The 17,461-nt window shown below is 43.0% G+C and overlaps 1 protein-coding gene across 1 annotated transcript in view; it reads right to left on the reverse strand.

Annotated features, from left to right (window-relative positions):
* Positions 1 to 14,186, reverse strand: part of LOC105564670 (zinc finger protein rotund-like) — a 326,878-nt gene extending 312,692 nt beyond the window's left edge. Inside the window, exon 1 of the mRNA XM_012017214.1 lies at positions 14,124 to 14,186. Within this exon, the coding sequence (XP_011872604.1) occupies positions 14,124 to 14,135 (12 nt within the window). The 5' untranslated portion in view covers positions 14,136 to 14,186. The remainder of the gene's footprint in view (positions 1 to 14,123) is intronic.
* Between the last annotated feature and the right edge of the window lie 3,275 nt (positions 14,187 to 17,461).

Raw genomic sequence — 17,461 nt, forward strand, 5'->3', positions numbered from 1 at the left:
TTCGTAACTCTAATCTTTTACGAATTTTATCTCGCTTAACTAAAAATCACAATTAGCCATTCTATCTGTATCCAAGATATTAGAGTAATACTAATCAATTCTCTCAATTAGTTCTGTCGATATTCAGTAACGCAAAGATCATTTTCACTTAAGTGGCAATAACCGAAATGTTAAGTTGCTTAACTACATAAAAAAACGGTCAAAATTTTTCCCAGAGTAGAGTTACGAACAATCCAAATAATTCGATTACTAATGGTGGGCCCCAAAATGGGTTGTAACTGACATTTTTTTTCCCAGAGTAGATTAAGAATTCTAAAACTCAAAATAAAATAACTCCATTTTCGAAATCGAATGCGAAAAAAATGGGGCCGATCTTGTTCTCAGTGAATTACTTTAAAACATCTGATGACTCATTTTTGATCCGCATTTGGTCACCTTACCCTATTAGCTCCATATAGAAGACTCTATCTTTCTACAGTGTTATGTATGCACTTAAACAAATTGCGCGCAACGTTTCGCAAAGATTTTATTGCCCCGTGTCGTTTCGAAGATCGGATAGAGAAAGAAAGAGAAAGAAAGCACGATCGGACTTTAATTGGTATGTAAATCGCGTTACACACCGCGACTCGCACACACACGCGAGGGGGACGACACGCATCCGATGCAAATAGTCAGATAGGAACAGAGTGGGCTTATCGTTTATGCGTGCTTGTACTCGTTGGGCTTTACCATATATTATCCTCCACACCGATATCTGTCTAAATCGAGCGACTCTCCCGCCGTATCGATTTTCGCATCGAATGTTCCCTCCAAACGTATCGTCCAAAGTGATTTCTATCGCTTCCGGGCCAACTTGCGCGTTTAATCGTATCCCCACGATGATTTATTTCCTCATTCTAGTTTTTAGTTCGCAATTCGTACCGTCCGTATTTTATTTACAATCGCGCAGAGCGTGCGATTAGCGAATGATTCTACGCTTGTTTCTCTATAGTCAGCATAGACATAGACCGAGCGCGAGGCGTGAAATCTCAAGATTTAAGTAGAAAGAAACTAACAATAGATACCGTGCACCTTTCTCTCTCTAAGGCCCAGTTTCACAGTAGCTAGTTAGCTTAACTAGTTGTTAAGTAGCGATGAAGATACGAATAAAGAGAGAGGCGACACAGAATCTATCCTTTTCTACCTGATCTCCATTGCCTACGTAACTCAGCACTAAACCTTTTAAAAAAAAAGTAATTATAACGAATGTAAATTTATACTTGTTCACATAATTATTAAAGATCTCATACCGTTTGTTTGGCCAATATCACTATGGCAGTAAGCTGCGTACATACAAGCAAGAGAGTCATTACACTGTACATTATTACAAATTAATAAATATTGCGAATAAATAAATATTGTGTAAACAGATATAAATTTGTAATAGAGTTTATTATTTACTTTCGTTGTAATTACTTTTTTTAAAAGGTTTAATGCTGAGTTATATACGATTTCAGATTACTTGAAAAGGGTCCAAATCCGGAAACGCTGTAGTGTTTTTTTAAATAAAAACATTGGCCAGTGTAGGTCGTTAAAAAATTACTTATCATTGGTTTTAAACTGCTGGCGATGTTAAATCTATTTATATAAAAATTATACTGCTTAATTTGTTTTTTCAATGCATATCATATCGACCACGTAACGTGTCTCGTCGACGCTCACATCGCGTCCGTGTGTTTCGGCAAAAGCGCGTGGTTTCAACCATTGGAAATTCGAGAAACCGGATCTCGCGCGCGAAGGTATGAGGAAGGGACGAAAAGTGGAAATATGAAAGTCTCCGTTTTCTCCCGGCGCCCTTTTCTCCTCGGGTTAGAGCTACTTCGCATCCAATTCCGTTCACCTCTTTGCTCACGGTAACCAACGCCAGAGTCGCATTTCCACGTTTCGTCACCTTTTCGCGCTATATTACGTACGACAAAGCGCGATGATCCGTGATATTCTTTGTACGATCCTCGAAAAGTGACTAATTTAATTAGCGGTTAAGGTAAGTAGCCGAGTTAACAACGAACGTTTCCCGTGGCGTAGAACATGAAGTTGTACACGGAAAGAATTTTATCTTAAAATTTATCCGGAAAATCATGTGCGACAACATGGCATTTAGAAAAACTTTGAGCTTTCTGAAAGTTTACCGTACATTTTACTAGTAAAATTTCGAAAAACTCGCATAAAATTCTTCAGAGCGCCGTGTTGTCCCACAATTACGTAATTTACAGGACAAATTTTAAGAGAAAATTTTTCAAAGTGCCGCGTTGTTCCACAATTACATAATTTTCGGGATAAATTTTAAGAGAAAATTCTCTCCGTGTATACTCTCGTGTTATATTGCAATTTCAAAAATATTGCTGCAATAATGTAAATGTAATAATTAACGAACCGACAATGCAAGCGTCAAATTTCCATTTATGTCGTCAATTGTGCGTCTTTCCTGCACGCATTATCAGAACCTTCATCGATTAGCGCGTGGCTGCGAGCGCAATAAGAGCAGAGAACATCTTTACATTACGAAGGAGTGAAATTTATTAGAGATTATCAACGGCGGAACAAAAACCTACGTGCGTTTACCTTAGTGTGATTGCCGAGGGTAGCTAGGAACGAAATTTGTTTGCCGCGAGCCGGCGGAGTTTCGCCCCGCTGGAACAACGAGAGCGGGTCCAATGAGATCTCAATGAGATTAAAAAGTTGTCAACTGCTCTTTCCTTCCTTCATCCCGGCTATTCCCCGCTTTCCCTTTATCCCTGGCACGTTCCCGTTTTCGCGCCACTCCCGGGAAACTTTGCTAGTTAGAATTTCTCATAGCACGTCCTGAAAAGAAACCGTTCCCCGTTGCTGCTACCGCATCGAAGTCAAGCTCGGGGAATGCACCACCTGATAATAGCGCTCGAGACACTGCCTGTCCGCATTTCCCCTCGAATTACCAATGTCCTGGTAGCACGAAGAAAGGGGAAGGAGGAAAATAGGAGACGCGGCAGATATTCCAATTTGTAGTTGGCAATCAGCAAAATGGAAAACAATTCTTCAGAATGTTGGTGATCGTCGTAATTAAAATGAAGTTAAAATAATGTTCCAAAGACATGTTTACGTCCTGTCGTAAGAGAAGTTAAAAACGTTCACTGAGATCATCTTTGCGGACGTAATGTGTGGATACATTAATTACATACATTTTTTAAATACCAATTCCAAGGATGTAAATAACGTTAAAATCGTTCGCGCATAAAAAAACAATGCGACACAAATATTCATTAATATCTCGGTTTATTAACGTACATTGTCGATCGCGCGCCGTTGACAAATGTACCTCGGTTTAAACACTTATTAACGAAGGTTTGCACTTGATGGCGAGACGCATTTAATCCGTACCAGCGGAATATTATTTATAATAACTCGCATAATTCATAGAGCCATCTGATTCATTAATAACCCGTGCACTTCTCAAGTATTTGTGTGCTAAATGGGTGATGCAACTTCAATCGAATGCATTAAAGAATCTACCGTTGAAATTAGCTTTAAATTTATTACCATGCAAAAGCACTTTATGTCGATATGTATATTTTAACATGTTAATACGTTCCTACAGCATTTATGGCATACGTTGATGCTCTTTGGGTTGAACATCCGCGCGATATTCAACCCAAGGAACATCGCGACACGAGAGATTTTTAAATATATCGCGACCCAGTTTCGGGAAGTAGGATTAATCACTTAGCGAATGCACGTACGCCCCGCCGCTCGGTGGGTGGTCCAATCCATCTCGTGAGACTCGCAAGGAGATCGCGAGACCGCGAGACAAACTAAACGCCGGTAGTGCAAACTGAGGCTACGGCGACGCCTTTGAAGACGAGACCAAAGTTCTGTTTGCGGACACATTTCCGCGCTCGCGTGTGCCGTGACGTATGTTCAAAGCAACGCACATTGACGGCGACTCTTATCTTATCTCCGATCCGCGCGTTATCGGAGCCAAAAACTTGGCTCCCCAAATAATTACATATTTAGCCGCGGTTAATGTGCAGACGTAACAGCCAATGCAGTGAGCGCTACTCGCCCTCGATTCTATCGAGGGCTAGGGCCACAATTAGACAATTAGATCAATTTGCTCACCGGAACAATATGGGTCGTCGATTGTGTTATTTTAATTGACAAACATAACCTGGATTCGAGAATTAAAGCGGAACGTTAAAAACTTATTAAACCGACAATCAAGTTAGGGTAGTTCTTTCCCAACTATGCTAGTCAAAATGAGACTCGATAATAAAGTTCAATAGACAATGAATTCTTTTATACTAAATTCAAGAACAGATTTTTAAACACTATTGCTCCTCTTAGAATATTAAAAACCGATAAAATGCGATAAATTGTGAAAAGATATTTTAATTATTATAATGGAAAATCAGTTACGATATAAAGGGCGTTTTATAAAAAAGAATGTGTTAGAGCAGAAGCGAAAATGCAAACTTAACCAAAGAACAAAGAGAATGGCATAACCTACGTTGCCACATCCGCACAGCATTACCGTGCACGAAAAAGTTAACCTAGCCAAATTTTTCTTTGGATTTATCATACTCCGATACCGTACGGTCAGCGTCGTTGAAATTTAAACGTGCACTTCTTTAAACATTCAACTACTTTTGCTCGACTTTTTATTTCAATCCTTGTTATAGATTTTTTGCTACTGACAAATACATGTCCAAGTGTCAGGTTCTCTACCTTCAGCAGCCAATAGCGATAAGCGAAATGTTAACTTAAGTGACTATATCTCGGAAACTGTACGGTAAATCAAGCCCAAATTTTACACGCATACGTATTAATATCTAAATTAGTTTTGCTGCAAGTTTAAAGAAAATCCGTAACTTCATCATTTTTGACCTAACTACCTTAAAATTAATTGTGTAGAGAAAGAAAGTCAAGTCGATAATAAAAAACAGGAGTAAGAGGCTACAAAATTCTCGCGAACGATGTCAACTTATGGGAAAGGACGCGATCACGCGGAGTTGGATCAACAATTTGCGCGACTAACCGTACGAAAGACAGAAGAATCATTCTCATACACGGCCACATGTGTGTACGCACGTGCGGAATCGTTTCAGGCATGTAACGAGCGGAGAGTAAGGAGGGAGCACATTGTACGACTGTGCGATAAAAAATATATTTGCCGTCCCAGTTTGCTCCGGTTGGCGTAGTACGGCGAAAGCTCTTCAGTAAATCCAGCTTAAAGCAGCTGTGTAAACGTTGACCTATATTACAATCACGGCGCCCGGAGCGTCCGCCAGTAGCAGTAGCGGCATCACCGCCACCACCATTGGCATCAGCATCGCCATCAACGAGCGGCACGGTCAGGACGGGACTACAAAGTAACCCGATGTAACAGCACGCGGGAGAAACGTGTACGGTTGGCCCGAGTACTAAATACGAGTCACAATTATTTCTTATCGCGACATCCACTCTGACGATCCGGCCGCCAAGGGGCCCTTCAAAGGTCGCTTCTCTTGTATCGGTACCAGTAGTAATCGTCCCGGTAGCCCGCACAAACACGAAACTCGCGCCCTTAATTAATGCCCCCGTCCGGACGTAGTCTGTGGCAGCGACTATCCTTTAACTTTTGAAATAGTGCAAACTCGCGCGAAAGTTTTTGGCCGCTGATTATATTACGAGGTCTTACCGCGGTATTTATGGGCGCTGAAGTTAAACTGGACGATGTATAAGACATCGATCGAGAAGAACGTAACTTTAATGGCTTTACATAAATAAATGTTTCAACAGTCGCGACATAAATATTCTTTTAGCAAAAATTTCGAGTACACATCTTTTATTCAGCAAACACAATAATTAAATGTTAATCAAAACTCTCGTAATTTCAAAAGCGTAAATTACATTGGAAGTAAAATAATTTCACGATATTTTGGTATTTCGTAGCATTCCGTAAACTGCGATGCACAAATTGCACGAATGTGTTTTAACTGTAACAGACTTTTCCGTTATTTACTTACTTATTTATTTACATTCTGTAGTAATCAATCCTGCTAATTAATCATCTTGCAATACGCGTGTATCCATCAACATTGCACTCGCGAGTCCGTCTTTTTTTTTCTCCCCGGAGCCGCGGCGCGTTTACACTCACGCACACTCGGACGCGTTGTACAGACATCGGAGAGATCAGAACGTGCCGTGAGAGGAGAATCTCGCATGTCGTGAACAAGGGCTTCACTTTATTTCTCCAGGCGGCTTCATCACCGAGATGACTATCGTCTAATCTTCTGATTGTGAGAGAACGACTACACTGCGGAAACGATACGGGATAAGCCGGGCTGGACGTACGTAAAGAAAAATGGTACAACTACTGCGCAAGTAGTCCGCCTCCACGACCATCCACCTCCGCCAGCCCAACTCCCTGGCCCGCTATCTATGGTCCGAGGGTTGGGTGGTAAAAGCGGAGAGACACTTAAAGGATTTACGGGGCTGAGAACTCTAGACTCCGCTCGGATCGGCTCGAGAAGTACGGGCGAAACTAAGTGCACGCTTAAGAAGGAAAAAGAAGGTAAACGAGGACGCGATGTATATACGGTCAATTCTCCGTTGTCAAGTTAAACTTCCGATATGTGCTCCGTAATGTTTGAACGGGTGTCAATTCCCTCGCGATTAGTTCATGTCACTCGAAGATACATCTTAGGCAGGAAGACATACGTAAGTATGCACGTTAATTAGATAAATAAGAAACAAGGAAAGGTGTCAAGGGGGTAACCACTAGCCAAAATGTTGTCCCACCGATTACATGATTTTATCTGATTACAAATTATCTCATCTGATTGTAATTTTTTTTTGAAAATGAGAACGAGCAGAGAAAATGTTCAAGTTTAATGTTAATTAACAACATTAGTATTTTTTTTACCATACCTGGTATTTTTACTAATACAGAAAATTTATTGCGAAAAATATTACCTCAGCCAGGTAATATTTAAACCTGGACCTCCCTACACTCTAGGCCAGTGTCTTACCAATTCGACCACCGAGGCATATGATAATACTTGTCGCAACAACCGTATGTCTTAAAATTTTAAATCGCGTGTTCGACAATTCTGCGTACGGCCGACAACCCGTATCGGCGCGCAGTTCAAAGCCGAAAATATACGCGTAGATCTTTATACTGTTATTGCGACATGTATCATATGCCTCGGTGGTCGAATTGGTAAGACGCCCGCCTAGAGTGTAGGGAGGTCCAGGTTTAAACCCTGGCTGAGGTAATATTTTTCGCAATAAATTTTCTATATTATTAAAAATGCCAGGTATGGTCAAGAAAATACTGACGTTGTCGCTGGCGACACTGAAGAATTCTTATTAGTTAATGTTAATTGTCTAACGAGTGATGAAACTTGAAAATGAAGACAAAACGATTACACGGGAATTTCCAAAACACTGTCCCACGATTACATCAAGTGGGTTACCCCCTTGAAATGTGTACGGCAAGTGTAATTGAGGGAGGATAAACGCGAAATAAATGTACTCTAAGCCGCAAGGTACGCCGGCAAGCGATGCACTTTAGAGTACTGGAAAATGAAAAGCTCTAATATTTGCCGATAAAAACCAAATATTTGGACGCACAGCATACATGGTAAGTGGCGTTATTTCGAAGGAGGAATAATAAAAGCCCGATAAACTGCAGCCTATTGTGCGCTAGCTTGACTATCGTTTGAGAGGACGGCCCTTGCATCACCGGCATTGTTGTGGGCTGTAACACAAAGCTTGCCTTCTCTCACTCCCTCGGCACCCCATGCCACCTCGCGCACCGCACCCGCTTCTCCCTTTCCCATTCTCATTTCTCGGGGGTTGCCTGCTGCCGAAGGGGATAACTCGTTCGTTGCAACGACGAAAAGAGCATTACGGACGGTAACTTGGCCGCAATGTAATTTTCCTTACAAGAAATTGCAGAACAAAGCATTAATTCATTTCCAGCTGTACGATAGCGGGCAGCCGAAAACACTTGCCGGAGTAATTTAGAATCGTAATGCCGTTGGATTTTTATTTTCGTAACGTCCGCAGAATTTCCGTACGTAAAAAAAAAGAGGCACCCGAGTACATCCGCGAGAGTCGAGAGCGCGATATCTCCACGTGTTTAAGCGCAAGCCGGACGTAAAACCAAGCAATCCCTCCAAGTTAGAGGAGAGAAGTTCGCTACTTTATCTCCCGCGATTCTGAGGAAGAACTCACTTCATTGGTTTCGTGAGATGCTGCGAGACCGGCTAAGTCGGTGCTAACGTAGGAAACTCGGTCGAGCGCGGAGCAAAGTCTGATGCCTTCTCTCCCCGGCGAACACGGCGCAATGAGCGAGGATAGAAGAGGAGAAGGGGGGGAGGCAGAATCTCTTTTTACCATTTTCCCCGACTTCGTCGTAACGAAGCGTTTACATTGCACATGTACAACATCGGCGGTGTAACAGACACCGAGCAGGCGAATGCGTGGGCGTGGAGAGAAAGGTCTCGCAGCCAAGACGGCCAAAGCCACTTGAGCATTCCGCGTGAAGCCACGTGGCGGTATTAAGGCCTCGCTAATGCACCCACCGCGCGTGTGTACCTCGTGCAAAATTGTTGGCGCGTTTACTTTGTGCCGGTCCGGGATTCTGGAGCTCGCCTGCCGTCATGTTGTGCACGAAAAAAAAAAGGACCAACTAATGAGAAACGAGCGAGCGCACGCGCGTGTACAAGCTTATGAGCGTACGAGCGAAAAATACTCAAAAAAATTTTCCCCCTTTTGACGGATATGTGATATGTGAACTCGAAATAGTTGGTTTCCCCAGCGCGGAATAACAAATTTCAGACGTTACACAATGAGAGGCAATATTTTTGCAAACACACAGCGTTGTCGCGCACACGTTTAGCTTTGCAAATTTTATCTTTAAACGCCATTAATCGTATTCAAATGTAGGTACATTCCTGCGCGGCAATATCTGACAATTATTCCTACGCAAATGTCGAGAGAAATCGTCACAGTAACCGTTTCCTACGCCACGCATGGACAAGCGGAATATGCAATTGAGTAATGGTAATTTGATAATTTATGATAAGTGCCAGCGAAAAATATCAACGCACGGCCCGTGGTTACAATTGACACATTAATTAGGGACAAGCAGCGCACGTGTCTCGTTTGCATATCGCCTTTATCGTCTCCGCATGTACTACCGAGACCGGAACAACGAGAGAGGAAGGTTACGAAGGGGTCGCTGGACCGGCAGAAACTTATAGCAAACCTGGCTAGTACGAGCGGGGCTGAATGCTAAGCACGGCCAGTCGGTTACATTTGCTTGCCGCCCGGCTTCTTAATGAAAACCAACGGCATGGAAACGTCAGGTTTGCTTTGCCTTAAAATTGGAGGCACGACTCGCTTAGCACGGGTATTCCCAACGCAAACGGAATGAGGTTCAAATGCACGGCTAATTCGCTATGCTGTTTTACATCCCATACCTTGCCGGCGATCAACTCTCGTTCTATGCACGCATATCCCGAGCACATTGACGTAAATGGGAATGCATTTACGAAAAATACGTTTGCTTCATCAAATAACGGATCATCGAAACGAATTAAAATTTAACCGACGCTACGTTTCGAACTCTAGAGGGATACGATTCCGTATGAACACGATCTAGCTGCACCGACGGCCAAAATTACATAGACAATTTTTGTTCTAGAGTCCTTCGGTCATTCATTGTCTTTAACGCGAACAGAGGAGGGAAATTGAGTCGATCCTGATGAACGCTGACACGAACGAGCTGCAGCTACAAGCAGTGAAGCGAGCTATAATAGCCTTCACGATTGTCTACTTCATCGTGACTACTTATAAAGCGATAAAGCATCGTCTCGCGAAAAGAACCGTAGCTCGTTTACCTTTTAACGATGGCGAGAGGCGCGGATGCAATAACTCGACGGAAAAGTAACCGGAAGGGCCTCCGTGTTGCTCGTTACGTAGAGTCTACGCTTTTACACTCCCCGATACACTCGGCCTTAACTTTTTACTCTCTTCATCGGCCTTTACGGAAAATTAACGACGGCATGGCGCGGAGCAAGGCGCTCGATTAGAGGCTGAATATTTATGTCCGCCTCCTTTATGCCCTCCCCAGTTTCCGTAGGAGAAAGTGTTTATCCGCGCCTGTCTCGGCAAAAACGCGATGTCTAATTATTTCTCATTATTCCCTCATTCCTGTCAAACTTCATAGCCAACTTTCACTTTCCAAACTTTGCCAAATAACTGTATTTTACGGTGACGCAATAAATCGAGCAAGATTCATAAAGAAACCGAAAGGGACATGCTCTCGTGTCGACTTCAATTGATTGTGAATAGTCGAGCAACAGATGTACAGTGATGCACAGAATGGTTGCGCATTTAGATTCAGATTTACGTTCCAAGACATTTTCTCGGAGGAAAATTTTACTTGATCGGAAACACTCAAAATGGTTTCGGAATGGCCATCAAATCAAATGTTCCTCATTATAAAACAAGTGTCGCAACCATTCTGTCCATCACTGTGCATACAGAAATATGTATATAAGAATGTAAAATCAAATTTTTATAAGCCTTCACGTTATGAATTATAATTGTAGGATCGCATAGAATTAGCAAGCAAAGGATGCGCTTTATTCCTTTTTATTCTTTTTAAGTACAAAATAAAAAAGAGCTTCTCAACTCTCGCTGTCTTACTCTATCAATTCCACGTATCTATGTATATGATTCCTCACTTGGTCAACAATAAATTTTTCCAAAAAATTGCCGTTCTTTCAAATTTATTTTTAAAACTTGTAAAATAAATATTAAAGACTACTCAACTTTTTTGTGTTCTTTTATTGTTAAGATACCCAAGAAATGCAAAAAACCCGACGTAAATGCGTTAATTAGAAATTAAATGGCCAAAAAGTAAAGAAGTTGAGGTGGTAACGTGGGTTACCACCATGCTTCAAAGGGTTAAATTCATCATCTGTTGATTCCACTATGAATGTATTGCCCTTGGAGCGAAATCTGTTTAGTGGAAAATTGTTAGATTGTATAATCGTAGCGAAAAAAGACTTGTGATTGAATTTACTTGTGTTGAAAACCTGCTTTCTCTTATTAGAAACCCATCTTATAATAGAGGACTTTCCTCTATCATTAAATTAAATCGTATTTCACTTAGAATTTTGCTCAAATGTTTATTACACTATCGTTCGCGAAACCGTATGTATGATATGTAAATGTATGCGAGTATTCGTAGTGGAGATCGGGTCCGCGGGTTCGTTAAGCCTAAATGACTGTGCGGATTTGTCATCCCTGCGGGAACGAATATCTCTCGCGTGTCACAGGCCTCCCAGCGACCTCGGAGTGGTCCACGGCGACGTAAAATTCGATGCTGGCGCAGGTGCGTGCACCGCGCGTTATCGACCAGCGATAAACGCTAGACGATACATTGACGTGACACGCGAATACCGAGGACGGCGGTAAGTCGGTCCCCGCCGTTGGACGGCATGATCAAAATGAATGTTCGCGTTGATAGTGCCCGCATCTACGACAAATCGCGATACGATTCGAAAACGATTAGCGCTATCTCGAGTCTGCATTTAACCGCAAAACCGACGACCAGTCACCCCATTCTGTTCTCCCATAGGATACGTCAACGGGCCGTGGATATTCCAGATTCATGTAATATTAAATTTTTTTTTAATGCCAATCATTTCTGCATAGAACCGCCATTCTTCATTATGCCAAGCTTTTCTTTGCTATACTTTTTAATAGACTAGAGATGACCAAACCTAATATGAGACAGTGAGGTCTCTGCTAAATTAATAGGCATTGTCTGTTGGTTCCACCGTAAATGTATTGCCCTTAAAGTGAAATCTGTTTAGTGGAATATTGATTGTTAAACCGTGTAATCGTTGCGAAAAAAGATTTGTGACTGAGAAACCTACTATCTCATATTAGAATCCTATCTCCTAATAGAGGACTTTCCTCTACTTATATTATTTTGTACACGGAGAGAATTTTCTTTTAAAAATCCTAAAAATTGTGTAATCGCGGGACAATATGACATTTCAAGAAATTTTGTGAGTTTTTAAATTTTGCCGTACATTTCACTAGTAATTATATTGTTAGTGTACATTTAACTAGTAAAATGTGTGGTAAAATTTCAAGAAACTCATAAAGTTGTTCAAAACGCCACGTCCCACAATCGCATGATTTTCAGGATAAATTTTAAGAGAAAATTCTCTCCGCGCAGCGAACATTGCGTGAGAATATCAAATATTATAAAAAGAAACGTAAAGCCGCGAAAACACGCGCTACCATGTTACACTCGAATTTCGCTTGACACGGGCGTGCAAGGTGTAATTCCTCGTGCGGTATTCCCGTGCCGATACACTCGCGTATCCTACCCCGTGGGTGCCCACACCCTTCGGGTTCGATCGGGCGTTTCGCGGCGCGATTCGAAGGCGATTAATATTATCCGAAGCTGCCGATACGGCTGGCGCTCCGTCACGGACGAGGAGAGGAGAAAAGGAAGCCGAGGCGGAGGCGTCCGCAGCCGGCAACGAAACCAATAACTATTAATCGAAGCGCCACCGCACATTCAGCAAAGTCGACGCGATTCGAACGCGCAGCAGCCCTCCGATTACCCTTCCCCCCCCCCCATACCCCTCCACCCCCGCGCGCACCCCGGGCGCATCGGGACACGCACGTATTTCAAACGGCGAACGCCACCCTAAACGCGAAGTCGTGTCTCTCTTTACGGCCCTTTCATCTTGCGTCGCTCTTCCCATTAAGCACCACGGCGTAATAGCGTGCTGATTTCGCGATGTACGTATCTCTGGGGGAATATATCTTCAACCCTTCAATTCCAGATATTCCGCGTACCCCCGGAATTATTAGTTTCTCAAAAGTAAACGTAAATGCCTATTCGCACACACTTGCATATACTTGTATGGAACCTATGTAAATTACTTTCAAGTATATTACATAAATATGTAATATGTTACTGTCCAAATGATTTTAATTTTTAAATTTATTGCGAAAAATTTACCTCAGCCAGGGTTTGAACCTGAATCTCGCTCTCACTAGGTGGGTTTCTCGTAAAGTGGATTCACCGTTACAGTCTCGGGGAAATACAATTTTTCTTTAAAGGAGTAAAGTCGCCCCCACCCTGTAACGAATTCGAAGATTGCGATAGTGTTGAAAGAGATCGAAGACCTAAGAGAGGACGGCATTTAGATGAAATACCTGAACCCCGAGTTACGTCTTGCTGTTGCAAAGTGTCTGATGCAGACGGAAGGAACCAGACTGACCGGTTATCAAGAGAACGTACACTGAGAAAAATTTCCATCGGATAAACCAATTAAATAGCGTTTCCGATGGTTAATTTTTCCGAATTCGTTTTCCGACTAAATTAATGGACACATCCGATGAAATTTGATTGATAAACCGATCATATTTTTCTTCGGATATATCCGTTTGTTATCGTATAAATGGATTATCCGATTATATTTAACAGAATATTTTTCTCAGTGTAGATAACATCGTTCCGTGTACCGCTCTTAAACTGTCACACGTAACTCGCGTGGCGACTTCGGCCGCGTTTCTCTCCTTTCCCTAATCAGTAGACTGGCAATCGCACGCACCGAAGTGCGCGGCTGGCTCGAAGATATACGACGAACGAATATCCGGAAGGGGCGGTCTGAAATTCTGGACTCTGTCCGAGAGACCGCGGAACGAGAGAAGGAGAAAGAGAGGGAGCGCGCAAAGCGGCTTTCTATACCTTCGTGAATGTGTACACGTACACGCAAGGTGTACGCGAGGGTGCAACTAACAAGAGACTTTAGAGTACCTCTCGATTATTTCAGATATTAGAGAAGTTTGTCGATATCCATTAGTCCCTTGTAATTCTACAATGATTGTTATATAGAAAGTAATGAAAAAAGCCCAAGTCTAACTAAATAATTAATCACGTTATACTTCATTAAAAAATCGCAAGCCGAAAGAATTTCTTTCCACGATTTTTTGAAGATTTGTACGTACAAATATCTGCGAAAGTATTTAGTTATATTAATGGCTGCATCACAGAGGTATTATACGTTTAATTTACTTACCGTTGCTGCCATGAAGAGATAAGGGGCGGCTTGGAGGGCAGTTGTGGTGGCGTCAGTACACGAGCCATAGCAAACTGCCTTCTGACATTCTGTAACATAAAGTAATAATTTTGCATTAGTAACGCGGTAATATGAAATCAAATTCATCGTGCACATAAGGTGCTTTCAATCGAATGCTCGTAACGCGTTCAAAAGCGTTTATTTCGCCCCGTGCTAAAAATGCTGAGAAAAATGTTGTGCTAGAAAATATTCGCAAGACAAATTTTCGCGCAAAAAGCGTAGTGAAACACGAGCGCGCATATCACGCGATATGTATGTAGAGAATTGAGGAATTCAATTTTGTGCGTACGATATCCGACGCCGAGAGACCGCAAGAGTGGTATTTTTGTTTCGGGGACTGTAACATGGTTTCGCAAGACTGAACAATATAACGCAATAAATGGTGAGAGGGCCTCCAATTTTTGTAAGTGACTTTCACACAACTGCGCCTTGTTTGTAAAGAATATTTTTTAAGTCTCATCACCGAATTATTTACCGACCATTTCTCGATATTAAAAATTGGAATTTCCCGGAATTTTCCGTTTCGGTCACTTGCGGCAAACGCGAATTACACAACCGTGTCGTTACATGAAAATCGATTTCAGCTATTCAGAGACGAATGAGTCCGATGAGAGAGAAAGAGGCAGACAGACAAAGAGAGAGAGAGAGAGAGAGAATACAAGAGTAAGAAAGAAAGAGGAAGGGAAAGGGAGCGGATAATCGTATACTAATTGAAAGCAAATTCGCTCTCGTGTAATTACGCGTTTTAATTTAAAGTCATGCAAAAGCGTTCTCGCGTCGACTCTTTATTCAGAGACACCCGAATAAAGAGTGAGAATATTCGCGAAGAGGTGCCCCTTCATCGCGCGCTTCGCAAGAATTGTGTCGCGTTTACGTGTTCCCGTAATTAAAGAAAAGAGAAAATTACGTCTTTATCTGGAGCCACCAGCATCGTTCAAAATCTCGCCGTGACGATAAAACAAAATTGCCGAAATTCTGGTCGTTCCTTCGCCGGCGCCCGCGCCGATTCGAATTTTATTGGAATTTTATTCGAGATTCCCGTACGGTGTATCGATGCGATTTAACGAATATATTGGATAAAGCGTAGGGAACATCTCGCACGAAACTGTTTGTGGTACGTCAGCTCTATTTAATGTTTCTGCGAAATATCCCAATATGAGAACAAAGCTCTGTTATAATGAACGTATGCCGATGTTACGATAAGAAAGTACAGATATTGCGAATAAAATACAATATCCACACGTACAGCAGATTAATATAAATATCAATTATCGAAGTCACGCGTTATTCGCGTCATATTCGTCGTTCGCATCGACGCGAAAAGTGTCGTCGAAAGCGTCTTACATATTGTCAATCGAACGACAAGCGACTGTCGTAACGTTTGAAAGTATTTCCGTGAGCACATAATTTCAAAAACAATATATTAAATATTCAAAAGCGGCTCTAAATATTACGCAAATTAATGCCGATTTATAAAATATCGTGATAAATTTTCATGACAAATTCATAAACGTTATTACTCGTATAATAAATTATAACGTCATACCGACGAAATAAGCGTCAATAATGCACGTGTAATTTAAACACTGATTTTATCCAAATTGCATCCGCGTTTCATCGCGTCTGACTGCTGTGCGAGAGGCCGCGGAACGGGATCCGCGGTGTTTTCGAGAGAGAGCGTTGGACACTGTGCGCGGAGAGAAAAACTTGAAACCAATCAATCCAATCAAAGACAACATTGCACCCCGCACGTTCGCCCTCTTCGCGCCACTGAACTTGGAGGTTCGCTGCGCCCGGTACAACCCGGCAAATTAACCCAAGTTTCACACGCCCCCGCCAAAACTTGATACCCCTGGCACGGCCAATCAAACTTCGAGTTTCGGTAATCCCCGGGCCAAATACTCCCGTTTACACGTTACAGGTTATGGTATAAGACGGCCCGTTTCCTTGAGTTTCGCCGCCGCTAATACCCGGAGTTTCGGCCGCAAGTTGTCATCCGGTGGCGGCAGCCGGGCTACGATCGCGGGACCGCGATTTTCTTATTCGAGACAGAGGGGGCGAATTGAAACTCACGGGAGCGTCCGTACGACCGTCGAATACATTGTGAACCCTTTTTTTTCGGATCACGTTTGCCGATTTCCAAAGTATAGGGGGTTCTTGTAGAACCTACCATTCGTTAGTCGAGTTAATTAGCGAGAAACGTGTAAATAAAAGAAAGGCCGGGGAGAGGGAGTGGAAGAAGAGTAAAGAGAGGAGAGAGCGGAAAATGCAGCAATCTCTATAAAACTACACGTAGAAGGAAGCCGAAGGACCGAGTTCTAGCAAATGAAATTACTTAAAGCAAACGCATTACTTTTTCAGTGCCACTATCCGATCGCAATGACCGCCCCGGCTCGATTCGAGAGGGTGGCCGCCGATGTGTGTTTCATTCTCCCGTTCTTGCCCGTGGATAGCTTCCATCGGGGTCGTCTCGTAGCCTCCCTCTTCCCGCCGCGCGGTCCCCAACCGAACGCACAGTCACATGCATATGCAAATTTATTCCGCCGGCGCGTTAGTGGGCGCGTCGCGCGACTGTGTCGTGTACAACGCGCGTGTACGTGCGTGCACTTGTACGACGGTGCATCGCCGTGGGCGCGTGTATGCGTGCGCGCTGCCGAGAGCCGTCGTACAGGCCGATCGCGGCGGAGAGGGTCATAAATTAAATGATGTAAATGCTCTGTCCACCCTCTGTCGCTGCGAGCGGAGACGATACACGGGGTTTACCCTCTCGCGTCCACCGCCCTCCCGACTGGTTGCTGCCGCCGCCGCCGCCGCCCCACGGCACCAACAATTCTGACGATCGTCGCCGACCCCCTTGCCTTCACGCTGGACCCCGCCGACTGATTATAATTATCGGGATCTGCACTCCGGTCCAGTCTCGTTCTCGCGCGCGCGGGATGAAAACGAGCGAGAAAACGAGCGTGCTATCTGTTACATTACTCTCGCCAAGTGCGCTGGTGCACGCGATGTTCGAGGCTTATCGCGATTCGCACGAACGTCAAAGGAATCACACGTTACGCGTTGATAATCATATTTTATCTTATCTACGCAGACGTCTGAAATCCGCGCCAGTGTTCATACTCAATTATCCGCGTCATCACTTTTAAATTAACCGAGGAGTGTAGGATTATTACATTATTTTGACATTTGGCTCGATACAATTTCGCGATTACTATTCGCTCGTTCGTTATTTCCTTCCATCATCGAGAAAATTTATTATTTATTTTCTCCCGCTTACT

Source organism: Vollenhovia emeryi, unplaced genomic scaffold, assembly GCF_000949405.1.
Source record: "Vollenhovia emeryi isolate VEMERY1.0 unplaced genomic scaffold, V.emery_V1.0 DF939161.1, whole genome shotgun sequence".
Taxonomy (NCBI): domain Eukaryota; kingdom Metazoa; phylum Arthropoda; class Insecta; order Hymenoptera; family Formicidae; genus Vollenhovia; species Vollenhovia emeryi.